The following is a 17,641-nucleotide window of genomic DNA, read 5'->3' as shown; positions in this document are numbered from 1 at the left end:
CATCTGTGGTGCTCAGGCCTGGCCTTGACCGGTACACCAGGGCCTGTGCCTTGGCATCAGGCTTACCTCAGACCCTAGCTCTGTTGTGTCAGGCCACACTTCCTGCTCTGCCAAACCCAGTGGACCCAACTAAGCTCCTTCAGGGTCCCCTGTGGAGGGGCCTGCAGACACTCTGTTAGTGCTGCTGACACAACAGTGCCAAGACGGCTGGCAGCAGGGCAGTCGACTCCACACTGCTATACTGGGGCATCAAGCTTGTCACCTCCTTTGAGGTTTACTTTTATTTACATGCATGTCTGTATGCACACCAAAGGGGATGTCAGGTCCCCTAAGGGGAAATGTATAGACAGCTGATAGCCACCTGATGTGGGTTCTGGGAACCAAACAGGTCCTCTGAAAGAGAAGTGAGCACTTTTAAGCACTAGGCAAGGCTCCAGCCTCTTAGCCACTTTTCTCTGTCCCAAGGCTGACGGCACAGACACCCTTTGTGAATACAAAGTATAAAACAGCACAGGGAACTCTGGAAATTATTTCTTTTAAAGCCTAAAACTGGGGGGATGGGGGGGAAGGTTGGAGGGATGGCTCAGTGGTTAAGAGCACTGGCTGCTCTTCCAGAGGAGCCAGACCAATGCCCAGCACCCACAGGGCAGCTCACAGTCATCTGTGCTCCTGTCCCAGGGATCTAGTGCCCTCTTCTAGACATACATGGCACAGATGTACTTGCAGGCAAAACTCCCAAACAAAACGAACAGACAGACAGACAAGAAAACAAACGCTTGGAAAATGACCCTGCCATTGTACTCGTACTCAAGAGAACTGGAAAGTCACAGTTCTGCATTAACCTGTAGGCATGTCCACAGCAATTTTACTCCTAAAGCCCAAACTTGAAGTCACCCCTATTTTCTTCAATGGATAAACGGCTAAATAATCTGGACTACAGCTACAGTAAATATTCTACACCACATAGTTAGTCTATATACTACAGCATAAATTCTAAACCAAAGGATTCTACTCAGCACTGAAATGAAATGAGCTATCACCATGAGTGGCACACAGTGTGTCTCTAGGGAGTTTAACTAAGTGGAAATCTAAGGGCAACCCTGAAAAGACTCACAGGTTTGATTCCACTTCAGAATCTACAAGGGCATAGAGTCCAAATGGTTGCTATAGACTATAAAGTGTGCAGACAAAAGGGCAGTGGGTGGGTGTGCCCCTCCCCCTCCACACACACCCCACACCCCTCCCCTTATACACACACACAGCCCTTCCCCTACACATGCACACACACACCCCTCCCCCTACATATGCACACACACCCCTCCCCACACACACCCCCCCCCCACACACACACACACACACACACACACACACACACACACACACACACACACACACACACCCCCAGCTCTGTGTGCAGCTGTGGCTCTCTGGACAGCACTAGCACTGTCTACAGGGTACAGGCGGAGGAGAAAAGCACTGTCCCACTACATTTCTCCCCAAACACCTGTAGATCCAATTACTTCAGAATAAAGGGTGGTAGTCCTGGTTTTTGTTTTGTTTTTTTTTTTATAACTTTAGCCAAGGGGCTAGAAATAATTCAAATTTTAGAGTGCTTCTCCAGACACATGGTGGTCTGTGCCAGTAATCCCAACTGTTGAGGGGTGGAGGCAGGAGTTCAGGAAATACTCAGTTACAAAAGGAGTCTAAGATAGAAGTGCTGCATGAGACGCCATTTTTTACTTAAAGAGGGAGAGAAGGAGGGAGGGAGGGAAGGAGGGAGGGAGGGAGGGAGAGAGAGAGAGAAAGAGAGAGAGAGAGAGAGAGACAGAGAGACAGAGACAGAGAGCGCGAGAGCGAGCTCTAGTTAAGCAGAATTTGCAGATTTTCCCCAGACTTACGCATTGAGTGTTGCAATAAGGCAGAGGCAGATGCCCTCTCGTGTGCGGAAGTTCTTGTGTTTGAAGCCTCCGAGCATTCTGTCCCACACATACTGCAGGCGACAAGGGACAGGTGAGAGGGTAAAGGATTCTGCAACTCTTCACAGTAAGACAGGAGTCATCAAAATAAAGCTCTTGGCAGGAACCAAACTGGTCCCATCCCCATTCCCCCAGGATCCTCTCATGAGCACACTGACATAAGACAAGGTACTACTTTATTAAACACATGCAATTAAAGTATGAAAAGCATGTGCACTTATGTAACACCACTGGATTCTCCCCATAGCCCTGAGGAGGTATAACCACCCCATTTTATGACTGAGAATAGTACAGCCCAAAGCACAGTAGGTACACAAACTGCCTTCTGTCTGGAACACCTCTCCTCGCTGAGGCTCACTCCGGTACTTGTTTTCTCTCCCCAGGGAAACTTCAGTTGGCTGACCCAGCTACATCCCCTAACAGGGGTCAGTGGGACCCTGAAAGACAGGGCTGGGTCCATCCATTCTAGCAAGCCCAGCTAACTATCATATAGAACCATAGCCCTAGCCAGGCCTGCTGGCTCCTCCAATAGCACTAGCTGCCGCTTTGCAGAGACTTGGAGAGCCAGTCACATAAATACGCTAAAGGGTCAGCACCCAAGTCCAACCCACTCATGTACTCAAATCAAACCTTCTGCTGGATATGTGTTTAGATCTCTCATATCAGGAGGCACTGTGGGCCATAAGAATGTTCATCTCTATACTGGTTGGTTTTGTGTCAAGTTGATACTAGCTACAGTTGTCAGAGAGGAAGGAGCCTCAATTGAGGAAATGCCTCCGTGAGATCCTGCTGTAAGGCATTTTCTCAATTAGTGATCAATGGGGAAGGACCCAGCATATTGTAGGTGGGGCCCTCCTTGGGCTGGTGGTCCCGGGTTCTATAACAGAGCAAGCCATGGGAAGCAGGCCCGTAAGCAGCATCCCTCCATATGCTCTGTATCAGCTCTGGCCTCCAGGATCCCTGCCCTTTTTGAGTTCCTGTCCTGACTTCCTTCAATGGTGAACAGTGCTGTGGAACCTCAGGGAATAAACCTTTTCCTCCCCAACTTGCTTTCTGGTCAGTGTTTTGTTGAAGCAACAGAAACTCTACGACAGTCTCTAACCCATCAGCTTCAGAGAAGCCAGGCCCAGGGAGTTGCACACACAGTCCTACTTCTCTCGTCCTACCTGGGGATTAGCAGCTTGATCCATGATCTTTAGCAGCAGAGTTTGGTCTTGCTCCCTCACGGAGTCCTTAGCATCTCCCAGTCTGTCTATTAGACTTGGCAACACTGAAACCGAGATGGAAATGAATTAGACAGAATAGATCTTGGGTTGGATCTGAGGTCACCCGCTGTTGATCTGCAGTCAGCTGGCCTAAGGGGGTGATTCCAAAGCCAGGGCTGGGTGAGTACTGTGGTAATCCCTGCACTCGGGACATGGAGGAAGGAGGATCAGGAGTTTAAGGTCATCCTTTGCAGGCAATGTTCAAGGCCAGCCAACACTATATGGTACCCAGTGTGAAAGGAATGAGGGGAGGAAGGGAAGGAAAAACAAAAAGGCCTTACAGTAGGAGGGCTCACTAAGACCCACCCTCCCGAGGGTTTATGTGCAGTTAACTGCTGGGGGGTGGGGGGAGAATGAGACATTCTCATTATACATTATGGCTAAGGACCCACCTTGTAAACATCCTTCAGCTATGCTTCTGTGAGCAACCCTAATGAGACTCAGTGGGTCATGGGAGAAAAAAGGTAGGAATGTAGAAGGGGCTAAGTGGAGAAGGAAGGGTATCAAGCAGGAGTGAGAGGGGAAGAGAGGCAACTGCAAGAGTTAGTTAGGGTGAAGTTGAAATATGATGTGAGTAGGAACTGTCATGTTTGTAACTGACATGCTAATAAAAAACATTAAGTAACAGACCAACATGCTTCAATAATATCGGGTATATTTTACTTATAGCATACAAAAGACACACCACATCCACACACTGAAGCATGGGCCAACCCACCCAGCCTATTCCAACCCTGTTAGGTCTCTTGTGAGAATGAATCCATGACTCTTGAGCTAATGTAGGAGAGAAAAGGAAAATGGTTCAAACACCAAATTTCCTAGCAGTAAGTTTTTAGGGTCCCACCATCTTTCTCAACAAGAACACTGACCACAAAGTCACAGAAAAAGAAAAGGATAGACACTGATAATGAACACTGCTGGGAAATTCCAGCTGACAGTGTTTCTCAGTGGTTAGTGCTTGACTGGAACACCAGCTCTACCCACTCGCTGCATACACAAAAGGGAATGAAGAAAAGGGAATGGAGAGAGTCTCTACTGAAACAATTGTATAAACAAAACTGCTTAGTGTTTGCATCGCCACCATGAAACACAGTGATTTAGTGACATCTAAACCGTGGGAAAATCCAACTGGGTCCTTTTTTTGTTAAGAGTTTCAAAGAACACTGCTTCTTGGAGGAGGAGGTGGGAACAATAGGTATTGGCTGGCATCAAGTTGATGACTAAGCTTGCATAAAAACCTCAAGTGGTAATAGTTCATATTCGAAGGTCACACAGCAGGATGGAATAATTGGGGACTGAAGGGGAAGGTACCAGTTTAGGGACAGTGAGGCCATGAAGAGGGATGAGTCCAGGGTTGGAGGGAAAGCAGAGAGTCTGCTGGTCAAGGCTCACTCACCTGTGCCGATTTGCGCCTTGAAGCGGTCCTGCAGCCTAGTCACCAATGCCGACAGGATGTCCATGCCCAAGAGAACCACCTGCAACAGCAACAAGCACAGCGTCAGAGGTGCAGTTTGGTGGCGTTGGCACAGCTGGTCCCCGCGGGCGCCTAACGACTGGAAAGGCTGAGCTGGCTGGCCAGGAAAGGATGCTCGGCACGGAAAAACCCGCTACCGTTTGGAAGAAAAACTCGCCGAGGCAGAACTCCATTGAAGCAGCAAGAACTAGAGGAGGCCCCGGCAGCGGTGCTCACTGCGGCCCCGCCCCATCCTAGAGTGGCGTATGCAAATTAACCAGGTTGCAGCAAGAAAAAAAAAGCCAATTCTGAGCCTCCCTCTGGCCCCGCCCAGAGAGGCGTATATGCAAATTTTCAGGCTTGTGGCGCGCGGCCTTCTGGGTAAAACCAAGCAGGCTCCAGGAAGCCCCTCGGGAGTTTCAGGAAAGCAGAGACGGTACGCAGCATGGGAAGCAGCAGTCGTAGAAAATACTGTACACCGGGCGGGTTGGGGCAGGCCCCCCCCTGAGGCGGTCACCGCAACCTTACTCGGACTTAGAGCTCTCTGGTTGCCGGGCACGTGTGGTTGCAGGCAACCATCCTTTTCTTGGGGTTGCGCTACTGTCCAATGAACGAATAGTGAGGGCAGTACTGCTAACGCCTGACAACACACCTGCATCGGTTAGAGCTCTGCTTTACCTTGGTGCAATTTTTGGAAAAACCACAAACCTCTTTTCCTTGCCTTGATGTTTAAAGACAAGAACAACAGCGTACATTCCGTTGTTCTACCTACCATTCCTCCGCTGCCTGCTAGAGGGCAGCAGGGACGCAAGTACTCCAAAAACCAGTTTCTCACTGCTCACAAGCTTCAAAGTGTTAAGGCAATATAATAAAAAGCTATCTTTGGCAGATTTTTTTGCCATAATAATGTAACCTTTAGAGGGTTCTGTATTTGAATGTTCATTCAGTTTACAAACAACAAATCTACTCTAGTTCAAACACCAAACCAGCAATGGGAGGAATTAGATACTTGAAAGGGTATGTTGCAACTTAGAAAGCAGCCCATTCGGACCTCAAACAGGAAGCACCCAACTGATGAAATCATAGGCATGTGCCACTCCCCTCCCCGCCCTTTTTTCTCACAACTTTAAAAAATAGTTCTATTTATGAGTTATTTTCTTTAAAACAAACAAACAAACAAACAAACAACCTGGTCTTACTTTTGAAACACAGGATTTAAGTTTCCTTAGTTGGTTTTGTTCCAAAGAGCACAATAGGTATGGGAGGTAATTTTATAGAACAGAAACCTGACAACCATTACCTCAGTCGGGTGACCAAGGTCAGCTTAACAATGCTAAGTCATGCTGGTGATGTAAGCTTAATATAATGTAATGCACACTTCACCTCTGTGACAGTCTCTTTAAAGCCTACAAGCCGTGATTAATCCCAAGGAAAACATGAGGGAAACTAAAAACACCTGCCCAGGACTCTACTGTTAAGGTCAAAACCAAGGATATCTGAGAAACTGCCACAGTGAAAACAAATTTTTTATAGCTTCTTAATTTGCCTGGGAAAAGGAAAATGACATTCCAAAGATTGGTTTGTTTGTTTGTTTGTTTGAAAGAACCAAATAGGGGTTGGGGATTTAGCTCAGTGGTAGAGCGCTTGCCTAGGAAGCGCAAGGCCCTGGGTTCGGTCCCCAGCTCCGAAAAAAAGAAAAAAGAAAAAAAAATAAAAATAAACCAAATTAAGAGCCTAAGAATGGGCTCCATTGAAAGCGCACTGTACACAGAGCAAGAGAAATCGGACAGGAGAGAAGTCAGGGAAAGGTCCAAATGCAGCACAAGGAGGCAAAGGATTAGAGGAACCCAAAGCGCAGGTGTGCAGTGGAGGAGAGACAGACGCTCTCGAGCAAGTGGGAACAGCTGACACTCACTAGTGGATACTACAAAGGAAAGGGAGGGAGGGGGGGAGGCTCAGCAGAGCAGGGGAGGCAGGAAGTAACAGTGCGAAGAAACAGGAACTGCACACTGCTGGTGGGAGTACGAAGTGAGGATCAGTGTGTAAAACGCCTTCAGAAAAGTTAAACAGAATTTAACTGTACGGTCGATCCAGCAATTCTGCTCTGGATGTGAACACGGAGGAGGTAAAGCAGGGTCAAGGGCTCTGGGTACCTATGTCCACGGCAGCAATTCTACAAACACTTCTTTTATCCACAACTGTGCTGTCTACAGTTTTAGCTATCACAGCAAACTACAGTCCCAAAGTCACACATGAAAAATTCCTGAACTAAACAACTTGCTGGGTTTAAATTGGGTGCTATTGTGAACAGACAATAAACTATCACACTACACTGCTCAGTCCAGTCAGAGATGAGAGCCGTCCCTTTGGCGTCAGTCCGTCCGGCATCCCAGCCGTACATGCTGCCCTCCACGAATCACTGGGCAGTCCCACTGGCAGGTCTGCTGGGAGACAGGAGTGAGCTGTAGCCCTGAATGGCTTACAAATGTTCCCAAAGCACAAGAGGGACCCTGACAATCTGGGTATGCCAAAGACACACCTGGCTTCCCCTCAGCAAAGGCTTCGCAGCCTAGGGAATCTGTCCAGAAATACAAATAGCAAGGCACTCAGCACAAGGTGATGGACTCCCTCCTACTGACTGGAGGGCAGCGGAAGGATCCAAGGCAGTGAGCGCCACTAGTTCACATGCAGATTGATAACAGACAACGAAATCCATTAACAGCCAGGAAAGGAAACAGACCCTGACATTAGAGCTCTAGCGCACTGGGAACAGTGCTATTTTTACATAGACGCCCTTGGGTCACTCCAGTACTAGAGGGAGTAAAAAGAGAATGCCTCCTGTAACAACACCAGGCACAAGCAATACAGCTTCAAAAACAGCTCCATGATAGCTCCTGGGGCAGGAGAAAATCCGGGCCAAATAACAAACTTCACAGGAACAGACTGAAGAGCTGGACCACAATGGATAAGATCCCTCATTCCTTTGGGAGAAGCAACACAGTCCAAGACCATACGGAGTCTAGGCAAAGCCACGATGTTTCCAAACTTCGGACTACACCCAGGCCACTTTTAGTGTGCACCACCACAATATTTGCAGATCCAGCACTTTCAGGCCTATTTACCTCTCTCCTGGTGGCTTAAGACCTTAGACAAGTCATGACACCTCCCAGGCAACACCCAATAACCTCCAACGTCAGCTGACTCTCTTTAGTGCTCTGATAATGCCAGGTCCTGAAAAGGCACGCAGGCTCCCTAAGCGTAAACTCTTGGGGACAGGGGACAGCAGGCTCACATCCATTGTCAGCTATCCATCTCCAAGAACCACTTACAATACATCCACTCTACAGAGCACACATGCGGGCTAAGAACCTTATTAATATGCCCAACACACGACAGGTACCCATAAGCACCTGCTCCCCTCAGCAGGAAAGCATGGGTTAGGGCTGGGAAGAGGGCTCAGTTGGTAAAGTGCTTGCAGTGCAAGGACCCAGTGTCCATCCCTAGAACCCAAAGAAAAGTCCAGGTATGGTGGTGTCTGCCTGTAATCCTCACACGAGGAGGCAAAGATAGGAGCATCCTCTATCTTACTGACCAGCTCCACTATCAGTGAGGCACCACGTCAAAACATAAAGGTAAGCTGGGCATGGTGGCAAAATACCTTTAATCCTAGCAGAGACAGGCAGATCCGGTGAGTTCAAGACTACCATGGTCTACATAGCAAGTTCCATGAGAGTCAGAGCTACACAGGGAGACCCCCATCTCAAAAAACAAACGAATAAACTTAAATAAATAATTAAAAATAAAAGTGGAAAATGACCTCTGGCCTCCACATGAATTTGAGCATGTGCATGCATTTATTTACACACACACACACACACACACACACACACACACACACACACACGCCCACACACCCCACAGGATTACTCAGATGAATAAAATAAGGAAGAAACAAAGACATGAAATGCAAAGAGAAAAGAAAGCTTGCCTAAAGCTACGATGTCCAATGACAACAGATAGCTCTGTTAACCACCCCCGAGCACATCCCACACATGCCATTTTCACTCAGGGTGCTATGGTGGTCTTCCCCAGCCAGGAGATGTATGGCCCATTTTGAGTGGCTGCCTGGCATCTACTGAAGCTTGCTTTCCTGAGTACTGAGCCAGGCTGTCACAGCCTGACCAGCAGGTGGACAGACGTGTCCACGTGTGTGCTGCTATTTCTTAGCTCCAATGCTTATTAGGGCATCTGCAGGGTTAAAGACTCTTCCTTCCACACTGACACTGGAATACAGAATACGGTGACTGTCCGTGAGGCCCGGGGCACATGCTGCCAATATAATTAGCACCTTAAATGTGCTCGTTTCTAATTCCAAGGTTAGGAACACAAGGCAAAGCCAAGAGGAAAAACGTAAATTTGGTGGTCGGTACACACACACACACACACACACACACGATGGGAGGACTAGTCTCACAGAACTGTCCTGCAGAGCAGTCACCTAGGGAGTCCCTGGATGCCCATGGTCAGAGCTGTTTGACCCTTGCTGGAGAACCATCTGGAGACAGCTATGGGGCAGCTTCTGGCCAGGTGCTGCCCGACTCAGAGGCGTAACTCCCGGAAAGAGACTTAGGGCATTGCACCATCGGCCCACTCCCTTCACAGGAGGCAACACAAGCTACGAAACGATAGATAGAGGTCAGGTGACATCAGGGTCAGGCAGTTAGAAAGCAGTGTTTGTAAGTCAAACCTGCCTAGCACAACGTATTAATAACCGGAGTATTCTGTGGTGATCTAGGCTAATATAGTAATCACTGGCAGTATATAGGGAGGGGCTTGGATGATAGCTTCAGGGACGATCTTCCTTTGTTCATCAGCAACCACTAGCTAGGGTTTGGTGGCACAGGCTTGTATCCCCAGGGCTGGGGAGGCAGAAACAGGTTGGTGGCTGGGGCTCCCTGGTCAGGCAGCCAGCTTCATTGGTGAAAGGCAGGCATCAGTAAGAGACCCTATCTCGAAAAGGGGGTGAGGGCAGCAAGGCAGTTCTGAGGGATGATAGCCGAGATTGATACCTGGCTGCCATACGCACGTGTGCACATGCTCATAGGCACACATACATATACACACATGCACACACACACGGAGAGAAATATAGATAGTGTGAATGGGAACCTGAAGCTTTCATATCAGTAAATGTGACTTTCAGTAGCCCCCAAGACCCCAGCTACTCTGCAGCTCAGCTGGCTACAAACTTGAATGAGCAAGGAGAGGTGGGGCGGTGTCAATAATGAGGGGCATTCTGAGGAGACCTAGTCCATACAGTAACCACTGGTTACATATAGGGGCTAGGGGCACAAGGCAGCCACCTGGGCAGTGCTTAAGAGCTACAGTGATCCACACCATGTGGGAAGAGAGGCCAGATTTAAAACACTGTCATCTACTCTAGGGAGCTGACAGAACTAAGGTGATCAAATGAAACTTGTTACAGTCACTTGATGAAATGCTGTTTAACAACAAAGGAGAAAGCAGTGACACGCTTCTCCTCAGATGTACTTAAAAAATAGAAGGCTCAGTAGAACAAACGCAAGACACCAAAGGCTGCATACTGGACAAATCTGCTCACAGGAAACTCCCAGGGAAGGCAAGTTCACAGAAAAGAAACAAATGCCTCTCTAGGCTGAGGTTCAGAATGAGGAATGGCCACAAACAGGCATGAGGGATCTTAGTGGGTGATGGAGAATGTCCTAAATGGGGCTGTACATGTGGGTGAATTTTTGGGGTACTTCAATAAACCTTTTTTTAAAGGCAAAAGCTAATACTAGGCTTAACAGAATTCTCTGATCTTTCTGGTGATGAGACCATGGGAGGACTCTGGCTGCTGAAGAAGGCAGCAGGCCCAACAGGTCAGGAACTGGAGCTCAGTGTGAAGGGAGACACCTCTGTACAGACATACCAAGTCCCAAGAGGCAACAAAGAGCTTGGAGCTCATGGGGGCCACACCCTCCCACACCCACTCACAGGATTCAAAAGTCCTTTTTGAGCCTCCCACTGTGCACTGCTCTCTTGGTCGTCAAACTCAAGTTTTCCAAAGTTCAGTGAACTGTATTCAGGTGGCTTGCAAATTGATTCTTTCTCCCAAACAGAATACAAGCTCCAGGACAACAGAGATTTTTGCCTGGTTACTCGCGACCTAGAACTCTATCTGCTGAACAACTGAATGAATTTCCTTGTTCCCTTGGGAAAACATCTTTCACTTGGATTCAAAGTCAAGTTAAATGTGAATGAGCACTTTCTGACTTACATGCTCCTGTTCCCTCTTCTTTGTTCATTAAAAAATAATTCCATCCCTGGCCCTAGAAGCATTGCAGGTGTGGCTGTGTCACAAGTGCATTAGTAGGTGGCAGAAAGGAGATAGGCTATGTCTGTGCTCAGTGTTCTGACCCGTAAATATGTGAATGATTTGTGGCTTAACTTGAAAAAAGCTAGCCTAACAACCACCAGTCCAGTGCCACCCAGACCCCAATAGCTCCCAGGACCAAGAGCAAGCCAGACTAGAAGAACTCCTCCAAGGACTGAGGGCCCTGAGTGGAGTAAGCCCAAAACAGACAGCCCTTCCACGGGGGCCACTTGAATGGGCCAGTGGAGCGAGCCTGAGATGAGCACCAAGCTGGCATCATGGGGCTGGACAGGGCTGGCCTGGGAAGACCACCAGTTGGGTGCCACACCCCCCAAGATGACCCTTGCCTGGTGCCATAATGCACAGACGGAGGACAGCACACCTGAGACCTCTCCTGAGACAGCCCCAGACACTCATAGACCCCTGGTGCCACTAAGAAGAGCAAGTAGGTGGTGGGGAAATGGAAGAGAAAGAGAAGCAAAGGATGTGGGCACAATGAAGAGAGGCAGAACTGGAGACTCCACTGTAGTTAAGAATGAGGAGGAGCTTGACCATGGCGGAGTCCTAGCCTGTGCTGCCACCTGGGCCATGTCTGGGTAACAGGATGCAGTCTGTAATTCACAGTGTTAAACATGAGAGAAAGTCTGTCCCAGACATTCTACACCTAAGAAAACAAGACACCGGAAAAGTATCTACACAAAATATAAGCGTTCAAAACAGCTATTCACATAGTCACCTATCAACCTACATGTCCAACAACTGATGACCAGATAAACAAAATTGCATATCTCTACAATGAGGATTTGGGAATAATGAAATTACATATGCTGGATTCATACCACAATATGAATAAGACAATGTGAAAAAAGTACCTCTTGGTGAAATGAGCTGGACACAAAGGGACCTGTGTTATATGGCGCCTATGAAATATCTAGAGAGCTACAGAAAAACACTTGGGATGGAAAATGGCTAATGGTTGCCACTGCCAGGTATTAAGATGGCTGCTGATGACTAAGAAGTTCCTTCCTCAGACGACAAAGACTTTAAATTAGGTAATGGTAGACCAGTAGATGGCTCAGCGAGTAAATTACTTGTAGCCAAGCCTGAGGACCTGTGTTCAATTCCCCAGGACTCACATAGTAGAAACAAAGAATGGATTCCTGCAAGTTGTCCTCTGACCTCCATATGCAGACTGTGGCATGTGTATATGTATGTACATAGGTATGTATATATACATACGTGTATACACACACAAATAAATCTAGTTATTTTTAATTAAACAGTGATATTGGTTATAGAACTGTGAATATGCAAAAATGAGCTGTATATTATAGAAAATAGTAAATTTTATAACAGTGAATTTCAGTAAGGTAGTTAAGACCATCATCTTCACCATCATAAGAAGTTATTGACCTGGTATTCCAGAGTGAACTCAAGACAAGAGAAGACACTTAGCAACAAAAACACTGAAGCAACCCAATAAAGTCAGCCAGTGATTAGTAGTGCTGTACTAAGTCCCCTATGGTTTTTTAATATAGTCTTGACAAATGTACACTGCCCTTGAAATACAGACAGTAATCTTTTAATCATTTTAAGGGAAGGGGTTAATTAAAATATAACAGAGCACTGAGAGATGGCTCAGTGGGTAAAGGCGCCTGCTGCCAAGGCTGGCAACCTGAGTTCCATCCCTAGGACACACATGGTGGGAAGAGGAAATGTGACTTCCACAAGCGTCCTCTGACCACAAGACTTGTGCCTACACTACCCACACATATGCATGCATGAGTGTATACACACAAAAAAGTACAATAAAATTTTAATTAAATATATATACATGTATATGTCTAACAGAACAATAATAGTGTCTCACTATAAAAAAATAAGATGTACTAAAAGAAGCATTTTAGACTGAAAGACATTTAACATGGAACTAAGCCTGTGTCATAGAGTTAATGCTCCAGAACACTAGAGAGACAAGGGCTCTATTTACAAAAGCAAACCTTCAATGCATATGTAGTATGTGCAACTCAGAGAAACCAACTTTTCATCTTGGACATCATATGTGTCTGAACTATGTAATTTTTTTTTTCTTTTTTCTTTTTTTTCCGGAGCTGGGGACCGAACCTAGGGCCTTGCACTTGCTAGGCAAGCGCTCTACCACTGAGCTAAATCCCCAACCCCTGAACTATGTAATTTTTACAAGTATATGTGTGTGTGTGTGTGTGTGTGTGTGTGTGTGTGTGTGTGTGTGTGCATGTGCATGCTTGTGCACACCACACACACAAAATTTTCTAAAATCAAAAAAATATCATTGGGAAACTCTTAATGGCTGAAAAGACTTGGTGTGTGGCTGGCTGTAAATGTGTGGAAGTCAGAGGGAAATCTCAGGCATTACTCTTTAGGCTCTGTGGTTATTTGAATAGCAATGGCCCCACAGGTTCACAGATTCAAATACTTGGTCAGCAGGGAGTGAGCTGTTGGAGGAAGTGTATCACTGGGAGTGGGCATTTAAGGTTTCAAATGCTCAAGCCAAGCCCAGTGTCTCTCTTCCTACTGCCTGGACTCCAGATGTAGAACCTCCAGCACCATGTCTGCCTGCACACTGCCATTCTTTCCGCCAGCCCTAATAAAAGGCTTTCCTTTATAAGAATTGCCGTGATCATGGTGTCTCTTCCCAGTGGTGCTAGCCACCCTTCTCTGAAGACAAAGAATCTCACTGGCCTGGAGTTCATCAAGTAGGCTAGGCTGGCCGGCCAGTGAGTCACAGCCATCCACCTGTTCCCGCTACCCAGCACTGAAATTACAAGTGTACGCCACCACATCCAGATTTCTTTTTATGTAGGTCCAGGAGACCAAGCTCAGATCTTCATGCTTGCCCTCCTGAGCTGTCTCCCAAGCCCTTAACATTTTAAATCTGAAACACATAAATTCAACTCCCCTAGCAGCTGCCACCGGGGTGGAAAGGAAGACTGTCTGGTTCTGTTTGCAAGGTGAAGAAGGACTCCTCATCTGAGAGCACCCTCAGCTCCAAGGTTATGTCCACCTGAACAGGGTGGATCCCTGCACTAGGCAGCATTCTCAGAACAAGTAACTGATAATCATGTCAGCTGATAGCTATGTGCAGATTTTGACACTCTACTTTGAGCATTTTTCAATGTTTTTACAATACAAATGGAAGAAAAACAATTAATGTCTTCTTTGTATTTGACCTCTAGAATCCATCTTCCTTAATTACTCAGGAATCAGAATTTAGATACAGAGCCTGTTAGTCTGGGAGGGAGGGAATCACTGATTGTGAACATATGCCCCGACCCTCCTTCCCTTCTCTGTATACTTCAGGGCAGAGCACTGATCGCATACAACCATGACCAGAGGAAGCTCAAGGACAACAGGACAGTAGGGCAAGTACTAGACTGAGAAAAGCAGAAGTGAATTTATTTATTACTCGTTGGTTGATAATTAATGATTAAATCACATGGCACACCGAGCAACTAAGACTACAGGCTCCGTCCTATACCATGTCCAGCTCTATGACATGGGATATAAAGGAGAGACGTGCGAGTCTAGAGCACATACTTGCTCCCCTCTCATGGAAGAACGACAGTTTCTCAACTAACCCATCTACAACAGTCTGCAGGCATCAGAGTCACAAAAGCCGACGGTCAGGCTGCTTTCACTAGGAAGTCTACAACTTTCAAGTGAGACCTGTGTTCAGCCTTCTATCATCTATTTCAGGGTGAAATGTTTACCTCTCACATAAACTGGATGTCTCACTACAGATCACAATGAAGAGTAGCAGCTCTGGCTCAGACAACAGGCCACCCTAAGACCGGGACCCCCTGGTTTCTCTTTCTGCCCTTACAGCAAAGAGCCGAACTCAGCTTGGGAGCCTGGCAGGTGGGCAGGCTCAGGCTGACTATACCCAACTACTTCATATGTTCAATAAGTGTTGGCCAAAAGGTATGAGTCCTTCCAGGGTAGAGGGAGCTATTTTGGAATTGAGTGCATAGCACACAGCCTAGGAGGACTGATTCTCCTGTGCAAGGAGAATCTCCCACACCCTTTCCTATACTCTGCTTGTCAGAGATCTACTCAGCCATTCAGCAATAACAACCCCAACAGCACATGAGACTTGACACAATCAGTTGTTCCAACAATAATGGAGTCTTGACTCTATTAAAAATGGAGGAATAGGAGGGGGAGGGGGAGGAGGAGAAGGAAGTAGAGGAGGAGGTGGTAGAGGAGAAGGAGGTGAAGGAGAGGGAGAAGGAAGAGAATTATTGAGAACCCAAATGGAACATCCTCTTGACCATCTTCAGATCAATGTAATATGGAAACATTTCCACACTGGAGCTATCTCGAACTCTTCTATTATTTATGGGGCTCAACCTAACCACAGAAATACAGCAGGCCAATTTCACTTACACTGTGCTTAGCCCTGGGATGTGGCTCATTTGTTGAGTGTTGGTTTCTAAGTCTTCTCTTTCAATGCCAGTGGCAATGTGGACAGGAAATGCTCTTTTGTTTGGCTTTATGCTCACGGCATTTGAAAAGAGTCACCTGTCTCTGTAGTCGTTAGTGCCTTTCCCTGGCAACCAAGTAGCTCTAGATCAATTCACATCTCCCCTACCTTTCAAATGTTAAGAATATGAGCATAATGTTGTCCTTTAAACTTTATTGCATTTATATATTTATTGGAAGGGGGCACATGCAGATGTGAAGGTGAGAGGATAACTTACAAGGAGTTGGTTCTCTCCTTCCACCATGTGGGTTCTAGGAATCAAACTCATGTCATCAGACTTAGAAGAAAGCACCTTTTGGTTGCTAAGCCATGGAGTCAGACCTGAGCAGAATTTTCTAAGACCCCACTGTGGTCTCAACCTAGGCCAAACTAGAGTCCCCTATGTCACTGTCCCCTCCCCACTCCCCCAGAGTGCCCCTCCTCCCAACTACCCAACCAGTCCGTTCCATGTCCAAGTACAAGTGGTTCTTCTCTAATGGAAGCTCCCCTCAGGGCTTGGCCTTCCCTTCTCCCTGGCCTGATCTGCATCCATCACCAAGACCACATAAGCTAACACGTGACTGTCCCACAGTGTTCTTGGGGTCGTCTGTCTAGAGGCAGCTTCTTTTCTATTTGCTACTCCCATGTGGTCATGATTTCAAATGTAAAATCCAGACCATCTTTAGGAGAAATAAATAAGCAAAGAAAGAATGAGATATAATGAAAGGTGAGTTCACTGGCACACAGGGTCCTCAGAAGAAAAGGGACTGCTATCAAGTTTGAGAACCTGAGTTCAATACCAAGGGCCCACATGGTAGAGAGAGAACTGACTCCCAAAGGCTGCCCACACTTAGTCACAACATAGGCATGTACACTCCTACATAGTTATCTCAAATGAAATAACTGTGCAGCCTAAGACAATGATGAAAAGCAAATTTAAAAAATTAACATTTATCTATTCTGTATAAATACTGTTTTAGAAAACACAGTGCATTCTGCCTAAGACCCTGTCACTTAATCCCCCTGGTCCAGTACCAGCAATTAATCTCCTATTATGACTGCATACTGGCTTGATTTCCATAGTTGTTGCACCTGAACTTAGAACTTTGGAAGGATTACCAAAGGTCTTAGGGCCAAGCAATAACAACCTTTTGACATCACAAGATAATATTATCATCTACAAAGTTCATGCTTGAGAAAAATAAACACACACACACACACACACACACACACACACACACACAGAGGGAGGGAGGGAGGGAAGGAGGAGGGAGGGAGAGAGAGAGAGCGAGCGAGCGAGCGAGAGAGCTCATAATGCTTTAAATAACTTTATGATTTCGTGCTGGGCCATATTCACTGCTGTCCTCAGCAATACACAGCCATACAGCCTGTAGGCCACACAACTTTAAAAGGCAAAGGGGCATTGGACATTCCCCTATTTTAACATCAGCTTTATCACCTGCTCCCATATTTGAGAAGGGCTCCAAAGTCCAGCTCTGTGACCCTGTAACCAGAGCTGCAAAGTTAAAGACAAGAAGCCTAGAAAACAATTTTATCAACCTTTCCTAACAGCCATTAAAGCGATAGAAGCACTTGAGCTCACCCTGCAAACACCCTAGAGAACTGGGGGAGACAGGGAAGACACAAGAAGCTAGACAGCAAATGACTTCTCTTTCCTACACACAACCCCAGAGGAGAAGTCAGGGAAGACACAGTTAGAATCCGATATCCCATGTCCTAAAATATCCTTCAGTAAGTCACTGTCGGACAGGCACACTTGGGATAAGCAAGAGAACGCAGGTACACAAGAGATTGCGATGCACAAGTGGGGAAAGTGTATAACGGGCTGGCTAGATGGCTCAAGGAGTAAAGGCACTTGCTGCCAAGCCTGAAAATCTGAGTTCAAACCCTAGGACCCACATAGTAGAGAGTGCTGATTCTTGCAAGTTGTCTTCTGACCTAACAAGTGGAGAAGGCATGAGAGGAAGTCTGTGGTTCATGAAACAGCAGGTGGGCACCTCTTTCCTTCACATTCATCTGTGAGGAGTACTC

General features: G+C 46.7%; 1 protein-coding gene and 2 non-coding genes across 34 annotated transcripts in view; 2 read left to right on the top strand and 1 right to left on the bottom strand.

The window, feature by feature from the left end:
* Positions 1–17,641, bottom strand: part of Clasp1 (cytoplasmic linker associated protein 1) — a 221,636-nt gene that overhangs the window by 143,480 nt on the left and 60,515 nt on the right. For all 32 annotated transcript variants that reach the window (XM_032914877.1, XM_032914887.1, XM_032914879.1 and 29 more), the window contains exons 3-5: positions 4,638–4,716; positions 3,143–3,246; positions 1,899–1,990 (exon numbers count right to left, since the gene is read on the bottom strand). In XM_032914877.1, the coding sequence (XP_032770768.1) occupies positions 1,899–1,990; positions 3,143–3,246; positions 4,638–4,716 (275 nt within the window). The remainder of the gene's footprint in view (positions 1–1,898; positions 1,991–3,142; positions 3,247–4,637; positions 4,717–17,641) is intronic.
* On the top strand, positions 5,269–5,393 carry LOC116911855. Its single transcript, XR_004389377.1, has one exon. It is a non-coding gene; the product is annotated as a U4atac minor spliceosomal RNA (small nuclear RNA).
* On the top strand, positions 11,038–11,166 carry LOC116911826. Its single transcript, XR_004389362.1, has one exon. It is a non-coding gene; the product is annotated as a small nucleolar RNA SNORA17 (small nucleolar RNA).

This window comes from Rattus rattus, chromosome 10 (genome assembly GCF_011064425.1).
Source record: "Rattus rattus isolate New Zealand chromosome 10, Rrattus_CSIRO_v1, whole genome shotgun sequence".
Lineage (NCBI taxonomy): Eukaryota > Metazoa > Chordata > Mammalia > Rodentia > Muridae > Rattus > Rattus rattus.
Note: the sequence above shows the minus strand (reverse complement) of the source record. Positions and strands in the feature narration are given on the sequence as shown.